Here is a 16,322-nt window from a genome sequence, read left to right as displayed (position 1 = left end):
AAAACTAAAAACCTTAGATGCCTTCACTGCAAGGCATCTAAGGAAAAAAGCACATAAGGGAAGGTTTTGTTTTTTATTACACCTGCTCGTCTTTCAAAATTAACACTTTGCTTATGCATCATTTAGGATAAAATGTCTGTATTTGGCCAGGATCCATCGAGATGATCAAATGTGCCTGGAGGGGTTAGGCCTACGTATATTAAGAAACGTCATTATTATAGAGAATTTCACTACGTACATACAGGTATATAAGGTATAATATAATCAAATATACACCTGATTCTGAATAAAAAAAAAACATGTTTATCACACGTTGAACTACATTGATTATATAAAGCAGTGATTCTCAGTGTTTGTACCCTCAATCCATGATAGGGGACAGACCGCATTTGATTGATTTTGTCTCTGGGACACCAATGCAAGAAGATTTTTATTGTTCCATGTGATTTACAACCAAAACTCCACACCTGTCTATAATTATAATATAATAATAATAATAATAATAATAATAATAATAATAATAATTATTATTATTATTATTATTATTATTATTATTATTATTATTATTATTATTATTATTATAATAATCATGATAATAAACTTTATTTGTATAGCCCCTTTCATCCATGTAACCCAAAGTGCTTTACATTAATAGAAGGCCATCACATAGTAGCAATAAAAGCAAATCAAAGGGAGATGACAGTGAAAAAACATCTTGTAAATAAAATAATGGTGTTTATTATATTTAACTATAGTTGAACTACAGTTTAACTATAGTTAAACTATAGTAACTATAGTTTAACTAAGTTTAACTACAGTGATTGTTTTGCTGTGAGAAGCATTAATATAAAAAACGTTATCAGGATTAAAACTTTAGCTTGCAAATTAAAATCTAATATTTGTAGGGTATTTTAGGTTGTATCATTCAAACGATTTCCCCAGAAATATGTTAATTTCATAATAATATTACAGGATTGATTTATCACGTATAGGACAGTTGATTCTCAGATATCAAAAGGACCCAGGATCAGAGGAATAAGTATCGAACACCTTGGAGATTTTGATCCTATGTGTTACAATAGGCTGGTTACAGTATCTCACACACACACACACACACACACACACACAAGCACACGCAGACACACGCAACACACACAGTTTTAAAACTTGATTTAAAAAAGTTTAAATTTTTCATAAATTTGAGTCACTTTCAATAGGTTTCCAAAACAGGGCAGACTCTCTTTCTCTGTCACACACACACACACACACACACACACACACACACACACACACGCACACACACACGCACACACACACACACACACACACACACACACTCTCGAACGCCGAGTCCCGCTGAGCCTTCTCTGCTCCACATTTTTTCCTTCATCCGTCATTGGAGCAAGTCGCAGAGTTTAACCCCCTCCCACGCAGCTGCTCAACACACACACGCACACGCACACACACGTAAATAGCGCTATTCCTTTTTACCGTCACATGAATAAACATATGTTCACATTCACAGAGATTTGTTCTCTTCCTTATCACCTTTACACACTCATTCACGCATCCCACGCACGCACCCACGCACGATGACAGGCGCAATTCAGGGCACCGATTTAAACAGACAGTCGCAGACAAGAGTCCGCGGCTGTTGTCGTTTTGGAGTGAGGATGTCCCCACAAAGCCAGTAGGCTTTCATCCTCACCCAGTGGGCGCCCCCCACCCCCTCCACGCCCCCGGCCCCTCTTCCTCCAGCTAGTGGGTGTCGTTGAGATTCCATCAGAAAGAGCGTTAGAGGGTGCCCTGACAATTCAATGTGCCTGCCGGGCAGAAAGAGAGAGACTTCTGATTTGTCGTTCGTCTGTGTGTGCGTGCTTGGCCGTTTGAGTGAGTGAATGCTGAGGGAGTGAGTGGCAGAAGGTGTAATTACATTTATGACTGACAACAGTCGTTTTGTAGGGAGGTCAAAGTGAGACCCCCCCACCCCCCCCACTCCATGTCCTTTAAGATGCCTCATGTCTTCCACTTCTGTCTCAAAATGTCATAATAGTAAATAATTCATAATAATAATAATAATAATAATAATAATAATAATGATGATGATAATAATAATGATAATGACAATAGTAAAAATGTCCTGTGACAAGCTGAGAAGGTATGGTTAAAAATAAGAACAGGCGTGGTGGTGCGTTGTGAAGTCCTTGGCGCGCCCTTCAGGATCCGCGCGGTGCAGTTTTTCTTTTTTTTTTGTTTGTGGATAATTTGGGCTCCACTGGGGGGTTTGTGCAGCAACGATTTCCACTTTCCAACCATTCAGTCAAACGACAGAACCGGTATCACGCGTGCATTGCAACGCGTATACGCGCGTGTAACGACTTTGTGACCGCGGCTGCGTTCAGGTCGACGCGCACGACACGTTTGCGGGGTTTATTGTTTTTAAACGGACAGACCACGACCACTGCGTGTGTGTTATGTGTGGTGGAAGTTGTGTGGACACAGATAAAACGTCGACTGGGATTTGGGAGAAATCGGGCGCAGGGGGATAAAAGAAAAGCGCAGAATTCCACTGGGGAAAGTGGATGCGCATGCTATGCGTAAAGGCATTAAGCGGGTTTTTTTTTATTCTTTATATAAGGAGTGACTCGAACCTGACTCGCGGGAATAGCGCACAAAGGGGGTGTGGGGTTGGCGATTGGGGATAATCCTGTTTGGGTGTAAATGCCAAATGACGGAGCATCCTCACGAGACAATGTATGAACTGATGCTGCAGTTACTGATAGAGAAAGAGAGAGAGAGAGGGAGAGAGAGGGTGAGAGAGAGGGTGAGAGAGCTGGAGAGTGATGGAGATGTCAGGCGGTCAAAGCAAATAGTAGGCATCGCATCTTTCGGTGCCCCCCCCCCCCCCCCCACACAAGCACACACACACACACACACACACACACACACACACACACGGTGTTGACCTTAGAGGGCATCCCGTTGTTTTGCGCAATGTCATGTCATTGGATCGATCCCGAGTCTGCGGAACCAACTGCACAAATAAGATCACCTCTGAGGGTCCAGGCTAATGACACCGGAGTAAATAAATAAACAAATAAACGAATACATTAATAAGAAAATAATAATGACATTGTTTATTAATAATAATAATAATAATAATAATAATAATAATAATGATTATAATTATAATAATAACAATAAATACAAATGTTGTTTACTTTTTATTTCCGTGTGTAGATGGAACACCAGTGGCTGCGGGTTTTACGCGGGACAACGAATGATTGCATTTGACAAATTGAGTCGGGGTGCAAGAGAAGATTCACACATGAGCACCAGCGCGGTCTGCGACCAAGAGTTTAAAAAAGCAACAGGGAAAGATTTAAAGCACGGCGGACTTACGGAATCGACCCCGGGCACTGACGCGCCGGGTCCCTCGGGGTGCCTCCTCGGGATGCCTCTTCGGGGTGCCTCCTCGGGGTGCCTCGATTATTCCGCCGGCATCAAATACCGTGATCGCAGTCCACGTCCCGGCAGATGTACCAGAGGATCACGTAGAGGATGAGGAGGATGGCGAAGATGAAGAGCGCCACGAGGATAGCCTTGGTCACCGGAGAGATGAACGACTGCATCTCACGAGCGGGGAGCCGGCGGAGCGGCGTGGAGGGGAGGGAGGGAGGGGGGGGCTCAGCGAGCTGTCCGCTCCGCGTCCGCGTCCTCTCCGCTCCGGTGGCGACTGTCGAGGACGGAGCCCGGAGCTTCGGTGTCCGAGCGGAGACGCATTGAGAAAAATACACGCTCGCTCTCTCTCTCTCTCTCTCTCTCCCTCTGTCTCTCAGATCAGGTCGTAAACGAGCGCAAAAGGCGTGAGGAGGGTGGGTGGGAGGGGGCTTCCCTGATCCAGAATCGGCAGAATTCCACGGTGGGAGCACGATTCAATTTCAATTCAAGGGGGGGGACTAGCTCTCTGCCGCTGATCTATCTATCTGTCTATCTATCTATCTATCTATCTATCTATCTATCTATCTATCTGTCTGTCTGTCTGTCTGTCTGTCTATCTATCTATCTATCTATCTATCTATCTATCTATCTATCTATCTATCTATCTATCTATCTATCTATCTATCTATCTATCTATCTATCTATCTATCTGTCTGTCTGTCTATCTATCTATCTATCTATCTATCTATCTATCTATCTATCTATCTATCTATCTATCTGTCTGTCTGTCTGTCTGTCTATCTATCTATCTATCTATCTATCTATCTATCTATCTATCTATCTATCTATCTATCTATCTATCTATCTATCTATCTATCTATCTATCTATCTATCTATCTATCTATCTATCTATCTATCTATCTATCTATCTATCTATCTATCTATCTATCTATCTATCCGTCCGTCTATCCGTCCACATGTCAATCTATAATCGTGGATTTCTCAAAGTTGTTGCGCGCCGGCGCTGCGCTGGGCTTGGAGGAGGAAACAGGTTGCTTAGTATTCCACACACCACGGAGCGCGCCTCACAACTCCGTCGTCTGTGGAGCGCACGTGTGCGGAGGTTCCTCTCGACGTGAAAGCTCCTCCGTCATCAGCCGCAGCGTCGCGTTTTGTTCCACAGCACATGCAGGGATCTCGTGGTCACAAAACCGCAGCTGGAAGCCGTGCGCATGTTTTGCATGCAAAGCAGGCGTATACGCCAAACCAATGCGATAATGTCTTCTGTTGGCTTTGGCATGTTAACTTGGCAACCCTTTTATAATAATAATGATAATAGTGATAATAATGATAATAATGGTAACAATGATGATACTACTACTACTACTACTACTAATACTACTACTACTACTACTACTACTTATAATAATAGAAAGAAGAAGAAAGAAGAAACAGTCTTTATTCATCACGCAACACACCACACTATAACACATGCTTGCACACACACACACACACACATGCACATGCTTTTTGATGGTGGCCGGTGAAATGGCTCCTCTGCTTTTGACCCATCCTGGCTTGTCCTTCCTCCGGGGCCACAGCCAGGAGCAGTGGGCAGCGTACGTGGACGCGCCCGGGGACCAGGTGATAAGTGTCCATCGCTGGTCAGACAATGATGGGGGCATGTTTTTGGTGGGGGTCCTTACTGACATGAGGTGGAGGAAACCCCATGTGAGCACGGGGAGAACATGCAAACTCCACACAGAAAGGCTCCTATTTGGGAGATAACCCAATAATAATAATAATAATAATAATAATAATAATAATAATACTTCAAAATGTATAATAAAATAAAAAAGTGGTCACCTTTTATTTTATTATTTATCAAATATTCAAGGGAATGTTGCAATCTATAGGCCGCAATCACAGTTTTGGAAGTAGTTTCAATAAATGTATAATTAAAACGACTCCATTCGATGTGGAACATAATCCACGTAGATTTTACCAGATGACCGGCGACCTTTTTGGCCAATGACGTTCTGGACTTGCGTCCATCACGATTCCTGGACCTTGGTCGACACTTTTACACGTTTACAACAGTTTTGAACTCTGTGAGGGCGTTCAGTCCACAGAAGGAGGCCTGGTAATCTGAAATTGGTGCACCCGCCGCCTGTTTTAAATTGTACTTCAACCTGTTCGCTCTGTAACTTTATATTATTATTATTATTATTATTATTATTAGCTTTATATATTTGTTTCCATGCATTTATTCGTCGTTTCCCTCGTACTTCGAATGGGCCTACACCTAACCCTCACGCAGTATGAACTGTTCGATATAAATGTCCTTGCCTACACTCAAAGACCATCGTTTGCGTCGCGGTAACACGGCTAGAAAGGTAGACTGGGCTGTGTGGATCACTGTTAGGAGACTGTCGCCTCAATCATATCAATTTGATCAAGACATCCTCATAAATAAAACAAAAAACAACCAAAAAACAACCAAAAAACAACCAAAAAACAACCCTGCAGAACCTAGCGGAGGTCCACAGCGCGTCGTGTGCACAGCCAGCACTGACTACTAGATGGCGACAAACAGACCCCCGCTGTCTTCCGATACGTGATGTTGTCTCTGGATATTTCTCACAGCATCGTTTCACATCAGCGTCACGAACACAATGACAACTAAACGAATCTAACGACTGAGACCCACACCGGGGTGAGGTAGCTTTGTGTTCTCCGTCCGGCGAAAAGCAAATCGTCGCGCTCGGCATTCGTCAGTCGGCTGCGTTTGAGCGCTGGGGTTAGCGAGCCGCGGCCAACTAGCAAGCTAACTAGCCAGCTACAGCGCTATAGACACGAATGGCCGAGGAGGCTACGAGCGCTAGCTAACGTTAGCTCTTCTGCTAGGTTTGGTAAATTGGGTGTTTCTGGGTCGACGCCGTGTTTAATAGCGGGTATTATTATGATTATTTAAAATTTATGAACACGCAGTCTTGGTTTAACGTCATTTTCTTTTTATCGGAGATGACCAGTCCGACAACCAGTCACTCCCCATCGGCTCGAAGCTGGAGACCTGCACTAAGCAGGCCCTCGGAGGGGCATCTTGTTCTGAGTTAATGATAGTTTGTGGCTCTGTACGTGTGGTGACACGACGCATTCTCTGGCTGTGGCTTCTGTTTTTGTCAACCGTGCAGGCACTTGACCCACTGATCTGAGATCCAGTGTCAACCTATTGTCATATGGGCTGTTAGCCCTGCGTTAGCGTACACCTTCTTTCCTACGATGGATCACTACACGTATTCTTTCAAAATGTGTCTACATGGTTATAATCAGTGTATTATTTTGCCTTATGTATGTCTGTTTGTATCTCAATCCCTCTTTCTCTCCCTCCGCGTATTAATTTGACAGACTAAAGCGATCTACCTAAAGATGAACCTTGATGACAAGTTGGAGGGCATGCTGTTGAAGTGCAGCAGTGGAGAGGGTGACGGCGGGAGTCTGGTCGTGATGACCCTGGGAGAGCGCTCTCTGACAGCCCACCCGCTGTTGGCCGACGAGGACGATGATGAGGAGGAGGAGGAGGACGAGGACGAGGACGAGGAGGACCTGATAGAGAGCTCGCGCATGGTCACGCATGACCTCGTGCCCCCGGAGCAACTGATGGTGCAAGAGGAGGCCACCAAGACTGACGGAAGGCAAAGAGATGATGATGTTGTAGGAGTGCATTTCCCCCTTAAGCTCTCCAATAAGCTGCCCTGCTCACTTCACATTCCGGTGAGTTGATGGCGATTCAGTCTCTATCAAGGGTAGCTTGAGTAAACTTGCATCCCTTTTGTCAGTTGTATGGCATGCAAGGTTCAGAATATGCGTTGCTTCTTAGTTTGCGATAAGTGGATTATGAACAGGTATGTCACTCCAAAGGGTGTAAGGAATTGAAAGGACTTGCACAAAGCCTCCATGGGGAAAAGCCCCCAAAAATTGAGAATGAGTAGAGAAATATATTTTTCTTTCAAGAGACTTAAAATAAAAACTAAAATTTAAAAAAGTATATTATAAGATACCGTCTTCCCATCATGTGCAATGCCTATTCACCTTTTTTGGAAACATCTTGGCCCCTTCCATACCCCTGTACTCGGACACTTGATAAACAAGGCGTAGAGAGATAGTGTGTGGAGGAGGTACTGTGTGGTGGGGGGTGCTTTGGAGGTGAAGAGCATGTTGTTGCCCCTTCACTATTGGTAGCAACAGATATTTGAAAAATACAGCCTTGCTCATTTTCAAACAGAGCTGGTACTGTTACTCTCTTGATATAATATTGGATGTCAGCAGTCTCTCAGTAGGAATGAAAGAGAGCGACATAAAAAAAAAGACAGCAGGTGTTGTGAGTCAAAAATAGGAAGCGGGTATTATTTTAGTGTTAATGATGTTTGCATCCTCTCCTGACTTGGCCATGTCTTATTTGCACTTTGAATTGGGTGTCTCTCAAAACGGCCTGTTGGAGGGAGGGAGAGAGAGAGAGAGAGAGAGAGAGAGAGAGAGAGAGGAGAGGGAGGGAGAGAGAGGGAGGGAGAGAGAGGGAGGGAGGGAGGGAGAGAGAGAGAGAGAGAGAGAGAGACTTTTTTCGGTTATCTTGACAAAATGATAACATGCATTAAGGTTCACGGTTCATCACAGGTGATGCGTTAATGTACGGCAGTCAAATAGAAATGCAGTAAATTACATTTATTCGTAAGATTGAAAATGGTTTTCTGATGGGCCCATCAAGTGGCGGACCCGATCGCAGTCGAATGATCCTGACACATTGGGCGTCATTCATTAAATGTTCTGAGCTCTCTTTCATGCCTAATTCAAGATGCATGTGTACCAGCCAGAGTAAAACATAAAAGTGGCAAATGAACCGTTGATACAAGGCAGGGTGTATCCATGGATTTGTGTGGTTCATCTGTATGTCGATTCGTCTAGGCCATGAAATATTTTTCCAATCTGCCACGGTCCAGTTTTGGTGAGCCTGTGCCGACTGTAGCCTCACTTTCCTGTCCTTTGCTGACAGGAGTGGAACGTTGTGTGGCCTACTGCTGCCGTAGCTCATCCACTACAAGGTTCGACTGGTTGTGCATTCAGATAAGCTCTTCTGCACACCACTGTTTTAACATGTTTTAACATGTGTGTTTATTTGAGTTACTTTCACCTTCTTTTCAGCTTTACTCAGTCCGGCCATTCTCCTCTGAAAGCTCTCGTTAACAAGGCTTTTTTTTCACGGGCTGATGCTTTTTTTGTTTTTTCACACAATATACTCAAACCATTTTGACTAGTACCAAACATCATCTAAAATGTGCCCGTAGTCAGGAAGTTGATTGAACTTGGAGTTGTTGGTCTGCTGACTGAGTTGTGGTTCCAAGTTAATACATAAATAAGAGCTTCTATGATCAACTGCATTCATCATTCTTAGGAAACAGATCCTGGCAACCTTTAAATATGCGTCTTCCAATTGCATGTACAATAGTGTGAATTGGAATTGGATGGTCCTAAAATTTTGTGGAAGAGAGTCATGATATATCTCGTCCGACAAAACTACCATCGTGACCAATTAAGAAATATGTGTCACCATTTATTAGGGCTGCACCCAACTCAAAATATTGTCAGTAGAATCTGATTTGGCTGTTCAATGTGAATATTCGGCGGGGGACGGAGAGGGGGCAGGCAGGGCAGAGCCAGCTCTGTCTCAGACTCTTGATTTCTATATGATCTGTGTCTACAAGTGGTCTGAGGCAGTTCAAAATATGTTCCTTCAGTCAGACAAAGTTAAAGTAAGAACAAATTGATGAATCCTGAATATTTACATTTAACGCCTACCGTCTACATTCCTTCCTCCACAGCTGAGCATCAAGCAGGAGCTGAGGCTGTCTGAGCCTCTGGTCCAAATGAGGAAGGAGAAGAAGCCGCCCAAGGACATGCTGATGTGCCCCAAGAAGAAGAAGAGGAAGCAACACTCACCAGCCAAGGTGCGAGTGATGCTATCAATAGTCTTTTCTTTTTTTCAGACTGAGGAAATGGTGAGTTAAAATGTCATAAACAGCTCAAAAACCTGTCGGCTCTTACTGTGCAAATTTTTAGTTTAAGGTTTGGCTCACTGACACTGAGGAGATGAAATTAGTTTATGGTGTATCAGTTTGCCTTCGGTACTCAATAGTATTAGTGATATCCAGTCGATTGCTTAAACGTATTGAATTTTAATACCCAGCCCTAATAACGGCTAAAGGTTTATGCATGTGAAACACTAGGATAACATAATACAGAACTGATGTATGTATATGCTTTTATCTTCCCTCTTTAATTTAACGCCACACATTAGATTCTCACCATCAACGACGATGGCTCACTAGGTCTCCAAAACCCAAAGTGTCACATCTGCATTCACTGCAATGCGGCATTCCGAACCAACTACCATCTGCAGAGGCACGTCTTCATCCACACCGGTACGAAATATGTAGTTAATTCAGTGATTTATTAAAAAGAAAAAAGATTTGGAAGTGGACACCTCAGGCATCTTTTTTACAATAACGTGTCGAGCAAGGATCACAATCATGGATAACATTTTTGTCTGTCGAGTCGAAAATGGGGAGTGGTGATTCTTGGGAAACCCAAACTGCAATTAGTTTACATCACACCACAGTGTCTTCTGCTCTGCGCACTCCAGGTGAGAAGCCATTTCAATGCAGCCAGTGCGACATGCGCTTCATTCAGAAATATTTGCTTCAGCGACACGAGAAGATTCACACAGGTAAGTGAAAGCAGATTAACCTTTTGATGTCTCAGTTATCATTGGCAATGAAAAATTACATGTTTTATTTTTCTTACAATTCTAGTGATGTGCGGATTCTGAATTCATCAAACAGTACCATATTTAGTTCTGTAATTGGAGCTGTCGCAGAAACTTCCTCGCATGAATTTGATAGCAAATTGTTGCTATGAGTAAAATCTTGCATTGCCCGAAAAAAAACACCTGTCATCTGTTGTCATAAGAACTATCGGAAAAAGATTTTGAAAGTGCAAACTTCAAGATTGACCTTACTTGAGTTGAATAATTTCCTAGAATATACAGAATGATGAATAAGATTTACAGCTGAGTTATTTACAGTAAAATGGCAAAAAACAAAAGACCCAAGACAATAGGGTTGCTGGTGTTACCGGACAACACAGGTGTTGTCATGAATTTATTAACTGGGAATGGGGAAAAATGGGAAAAAAATCCTCACAGTGGCATCCCTACAAGACAGTTAAGGTCCTGAGACGGAATTTTAAAGTATTTTTATAGGTCATGTTAAAAGGTTTTTTGTTTAGGTGAGAAGCCTTTTCGCTGCGATGAATGTGGAATGAGATTCATCCAGAAGTACCACATGGAGAGGCATAAGCGGACCCACAGTGGAGAGAAGCCCTACCAGTGTGATTACTGTCATCAGGTACGTTGTGCATTTGATTAGAATACGCATTGATTTCTTAACCCCTCTTCATTTCAACAGGACGTAAGCAAGAGAATGCTTACGCATAATAGTTTTCTCTTTCATGCCCTATTTGGGGGTCACCTTACTATTCAAAGTGACATCATAGACTCAAGGTTTTGTCAGTTGTATGTGTTAACTTTTAAGACACTCTTCAATTTTACACCAATATTTCATGGCCATATTGGAATTTTATACAAACAATTAACTTAATACTTAACGAAATGTATTTTCTTTTTAAAGTTTTTTTTTAAAGAATATTTGTCAGACTTCCACTATTAACACTGATAGTAGTTATATCGTCGCTTTCTTCTGTGCGTCTGGTCAGCTTTTCTGTTGTTACCAGTTACTGGCATGGGCAGAAAGGGAATTATACCTTGATTAACATGGTAGTGGTGTGACTCTTGAAGTCGCACATAGTAAAAACCTGATGGGAGAGCTTTACATATTAAAAGACCTTGGTTATGTGTATTTAAAATATTTAAAATGTGTCAGAGAAAATGTGTGCACTCAGTCTCCCCCGGCCTCTTCTCCCGTACAGCAGCGCAATAGTATTTTGGAGTGGTTTGGTCAGCTGCACATTTTCCATTATTAATGAATGAGCGCTGAAAACGTCCTTAATATAGTTTCAAAGAGTCCATAGATTAATAAATGCACGCAATTCAGTCATATAAAAATAGATAGGAAGATGATACTATGCAGTTATACATCAAGTTATTAATGAAAATGTGATATAAAAGAATATTTAGTAAGGCTTTGTTACAGTAACCGAACACAATTATTTGTAATTTGTGTTTCATCTGATACTTTACAGAATTTCAATCTTTAGAGGGGAAGAAACACAAGTCAAGACAGATAGGAGCTCTGCTAACACTATATTGCATGCAAGCTTTTGAGCTGCCACCGTGTGAATGTTTGTTTTTTGTCCTCTTTCCACAGTACTTTTCCAGAACAGACCGGGTTTTGAAGCACAGGCGAATGTGCCATGACAACAGGGAGAGAAAAGCGCACAAGGCCGCCGGAAAGAGTGGACCCTCAGGCGACACTGACGACCTAGGCCTCTCCTTTCCCACCAAAGAGCTGTCACTGCCCAGGAAAAAACGCCAGAAGTGTTCAGAGAAGCTGCAGGGTGCGGCCCCTTCCGCAGCCATCCAGCTGGAAGGAAACACAGTTTCAGTCACATCTGTCGGTGAGAAAGAAGAGCTGAGACAGGGCAAAATCGAAGGTCTACCTCTTTATGCTGTCTCTTCGAAAGTCAAACACGAGTACATAATTGCGGACTACTCCATGGAATTCCCTGAAGAACCAGCAAGCAGTCACCACGAGGATAGCGGGTGCTCACCCGAAGAGAGTCCTCCTCCCAAACTGGTTTTGAAGAAGGTCCCCAAGAGACATCTCAAACAGGCAACTGAACAGCCCCCAACCAGCCTGTCCCCTTTGTCTTCCTTCGAGGAGAGCAATAAGGTCACACGGTACACCTTTGAGATTGTGGACAAGCAAGGCCTTCTAGACGTTGAGGGCAATGCTGAACTTGAGCCTGTCGAACCCCTTCAAGGAGGACAAGCGAAGCCTGCAGCTAACAGCACAAACTATGATGACGCCATGCAGTTCCTCAAGAAGAAACGCTATCTGCAGGCGGCAGTGGCCAACAATGGTCGGGGTTACGCCCTTAATGTGAGCAGCATCTCTTCTCAGACCCCTGTTGCGCAAACTGTGGTGTCAACCGTCATCGATGAAACTGTACCTGCCACCATCCTGGAGCCGCAGCCCATGAACCCAGAGTTGAAGGCCACACCTGACAAGAACGTGCTGCCAGATGAGGTGCTGCAGTCGCTGCTGGACCACTACTCCAACAAATCTAACGGGCAATCGGAAATCTCCTTCAGCGTGGCAGACACAGAGGTGACCTCCAGTATTTCCATCAACGCCTCTGATGTCTCAGACGGAAGTCCGTCTGAGACCCTGGTGGCTTCCGGTGCCCAGCCCCAGCCGCCCGCCGAGAAGGTCAGCCTCCTGCACGAGTACTCAAAGTTCCTACAGCAAGCTCTGGAGAGGACCAGCCAGAACGACAGCTATCTGAGCAGCCACAGCCTCAACTTGGGCTCAGAGAACCCGACCCTGGCTGGGCAGCCTCTGTTCTCCACAGAGAAGCAATTTCCTTCCCCTGGCAGGAGCAAATCAGATATAAGTTCGCCGTTGCGGTCAACTTTGGAGAAACCTCATTTTGGGTTGCTGGTGGGGGATTCTCAGCACTCGTTCTCATTCTCAGGCGACGAGACCACCTCTCCCTCGGCAGTGTCCCCATCTGATGAAGACTTCCTGGATCAGGTCTCGCCCTCGAAGAAGTCAGACTCCTCACAGGGGATGCTGCAGACTTTTCAAATTAGCACTTTCGACCAGAACTTCCGATCTCACTTCCAGTTGTCGAGGTCTGGGCCCACCTCGCAGTTCCCCATCGCCAATGGACAAGTCAGTCTGCGAGGACACACGGCAGACTTTGCAGAGTTCCCCTTGGTAACAGCCACAGAGAGCCGGTCTCAGCTCAACTCCTCCCCAGATGATTCATCCAGTGAAACCTTTGGCTAAACAAAGGGAGGAGGAAAAAGATTATTACCTGTAATCATTTCAATGGCACTTTATATCCCATGCCCCCTGTCTACCCCATTGCAAAATAAGGCTGTTGCTCAAAGCATTGCCTTAGAGAAAGCATAATTGCTTATTCTTTCTTTTTCCGCCAAGTTACTGTACAGAATAGAAGTAATGGAGATGGAGAAGACTGTATATAAAAGTGTTCCTCACTTAAAAAAAGAGAATGTACATCAAGAGATTATAGCGACCAAAGGGTAATGCAAAAAGATAATAGTGGAATATTTGCTCATCTTGACGGAGATTAATTGGATGATGGTTCTTGTTAATCTTTTTTTTATTTTTCTTAACGTTTGCTTGCACAAAAAATAATCAAGTCACTCTTGCTGCTTAATCATAAAGTATTTTCCACTTGCTAATATGTAGGTTTATATTTTAATGTCAATTTGCTGTCACCACCCCAAAACTATTTTCTAGCACAAAAGAAAATGGAACAAAAAACACAACTGAACTTGATTTAATTAATGAAATTAATTACTTTCAAATTAGGCTATGTGAATTGCTACACACCAAAACATGATTACAAACCACTACGTTACCAAGATTTTGAAAAAAATAGTTTCTAAAACTAATACTATCACCTAAAGCAGGTGTCATTGCAGGATTTAGGTTTTTTATTTTTAGCCAATATGACATTTTTGATTCACAGATTGGATTTACAGTGCCTTGAAAAAGTATTCTGCCCACAGTTTCTTTAGCTAAATGATTGTCACACCCTGAGATTGTGACAACTTTCTCCCCAATTATCCAGGATCTCTCTAATAATGAGCCATTCATCTTCCCATCAATCCTGACCAGATTACCAGTCCCAGCTGCATGCCCACAACATGGCCACACATTCAGCTTAGTGTTAGTGTATTGACTAAATCATGCCAAAAAGTTGGACTTTTGTTTCATCAGACATTTTTGCCACATCTTTTATTTTTCAGCCAGGGCTTCTTCCGTGCCACTCTTCCATATAGGCCCTCTCTGTGTAATGCCTTGGGGATGTGCGTTTGAGTGGCGTCACCAGTGCCTCTCCAACAAGTGCCATTTTTATTCGGCAACTAAGTTCAGAGGTCCCGCCTGACCTAGGCAATGTGGCTGTGATTTCATGTTTTCCACTTATATATGATGGAGTAAATTGACCTAGAGGGTATGTTCGTCGTCTTGTACCGGAGAAAGTGTGAAAGGTTTTAGGGGCTTAATACTCTTTCAAGGCACTCTGCTTACTGTGATCGCCAATAAGAGAAATACAGAAGCATTAATTTCTTCAAAAGAAAATGTAATGAATGTTCATGTCCTATCCGTGTTTCTTATTTTGGTATACAGGTTTTACAAATCATGGCTGGTGTTCTTATCCATTTTAGTCTTTGTCTGTTCCAAAGGATCTAATTAAAAGTCATGTAGTTTAGACTTAACTTCTAGGATAGACTTAAATCTTGTATAAAATATGTATACCCGTATACGTATATATATTTTTTAATCAAAGGAATGGCATCTATCATTTTGCACATTCATAATTACTGGGGAATGTATATACTTTCACTGTAGGGAACTGCTGATAATGCTTTTAAGGAGTAGGCCATTTGTCTGTGAAACAAATTGTCCCAAATGTTTAATCAGTTGATCAAATATTATTGCCAATATTTTGCGATGGTCCTTTTAATTTCTAGCTTTGGATGCATGGTTTTTAAATGGTGGTGAGCGCAACATGTTGTTGAAAATCAAAGTTTTACTATGATTCGATTTTCTTTCTTTTTTTATGTTGGAAAATTGTTGGTGTTTGCTTTTCCAATTTTATTAGCCTTGTATCTGTGCCTTTTCAATTATTTTCTCATTCCCATTCCCTGTGTTAGCATACCCAAATGCTATAGGCCTATTAATTCCACTTGCACATTATTAACATTTTGTATAAGCTATCAGTTTATATATATTTTAAGATTGAAAATCAAAATGTACCTGGGGATGTGTTTTTGAACTTGGTCACTGCTTATTTAATAGTTTATCATTCATTTATTTTTCATTTCAATTTATTTCTCAACTGTATAATCTATGGGTTAAATAATTATTATTTCTATTTAAACCAGGGGTGGGCAACCTCTGATCCATGGCCCTATTGTAGGCCTCCAGTCCACATCAAAACGCCCACTGGGTGTTTCCTGGATTTGAGATTTATATATGTATGTATATATATATATATATATATATATATATATATATATATATATATACACACACACACAAACACACACTTTTTGTGTTTATTTGGTCAGCTTTACCTTACTTTAAAACAATTTGCAAAACAAAGTGATGAAACCTTGCCTTCCATTTTAGTTTGTTATATTTTTTCTTCTTTCTTTTTTTTCTTTATTTGTTTTCTTTAACCTTATAGTCTATGGCCTATTGTTGTATATATAATTATCAATTTGGCCCTAAGCAAGATTTAGGTTCCTTACCCCTCGATTTAGAAAGTCCTACAGTATCTGAACGAGTGTAAAATCATGTTTCTGAATTTCATAGGTGTTTTGTTTTTTTTTACTTCTGTTATTTACACCACAAGCTGTAATTCATTGTAAAACCACATTAGCTCAATCTCGAACTTTGAGTGACATTTTTATATGAAAATATAAATTTCGGGTGTTTTCTTTACAGCATCATACATTACAACAATAATTGTGTGTTTTGAAGGGGTTTTCTTTTGGTGCTATTGTTAAAAATAACACTGACGATATGTGTAATTAGAAATTATCTTTT

At 42.1% G+C, this 16,322-nt stretch overlaps 2 protein-coding genes across 2 annotated transcripts in view; one reads left to right on the top strand and one right to left on the bottom strand.

The window, feature by feature from the left end:
- The window catches only part of LOC307244357 (polyprenol dehydrogenase-like), a gene marked incomplete at its 3' end in the record, with an annotated part of 72,720 nt that extends 69,220 nt beyond the window's left edge, over positions 1-3,500 (bottom strand). Inside the window, exon 1 of the mRNA XM_080019506.1 lies at positions 3,403-3,500. The remainder of the gene's footprint in view (positions 1-3,402) is intronic.
- Positions 3,501-6,870: 3,370 nt separating this feature from the next.
- znf148 (zinc finger protein 148) lies at positions 6,871-14,863 on the top strand (the record flags this gene model as incomplete). Its single annotated transcript, XM_080019422.1, has 6 exons — positions 6,871-7,215; positions 9,318-9,443; positions 9,794-9,917; positions 10,139-10,222; positions 10,783-10,901; positions 11,880-14,863. The coding sequence occupies 6 exons, from the start codon at positions 6,871-6,873 to the stop codon at positions 13,524-13,526; spliced, it is 2,445 nt and encodes an 814-aa protein (XP_079875548.1). The 3' UTR covers positions 13,527-14,863.
- Positions 14,864-16,322: the final 1,459 nt, after the last annotated feature.

This window comes from Zeus faber (assembly GCF_960531495.2).
Source record: "Zeus faber genome assembly, chromosome: 18".
NCBI lineage: Eukaryota > Metazoa > Chordata > Actinopteri > Zeiformes > Zeidae > Zeus > Zeus faber.
The sequence above is the reverse complement of the archived record's forward strand: the minus strand, read 5'-3'. Positions and strand labels throughout refer to the sequence as shown.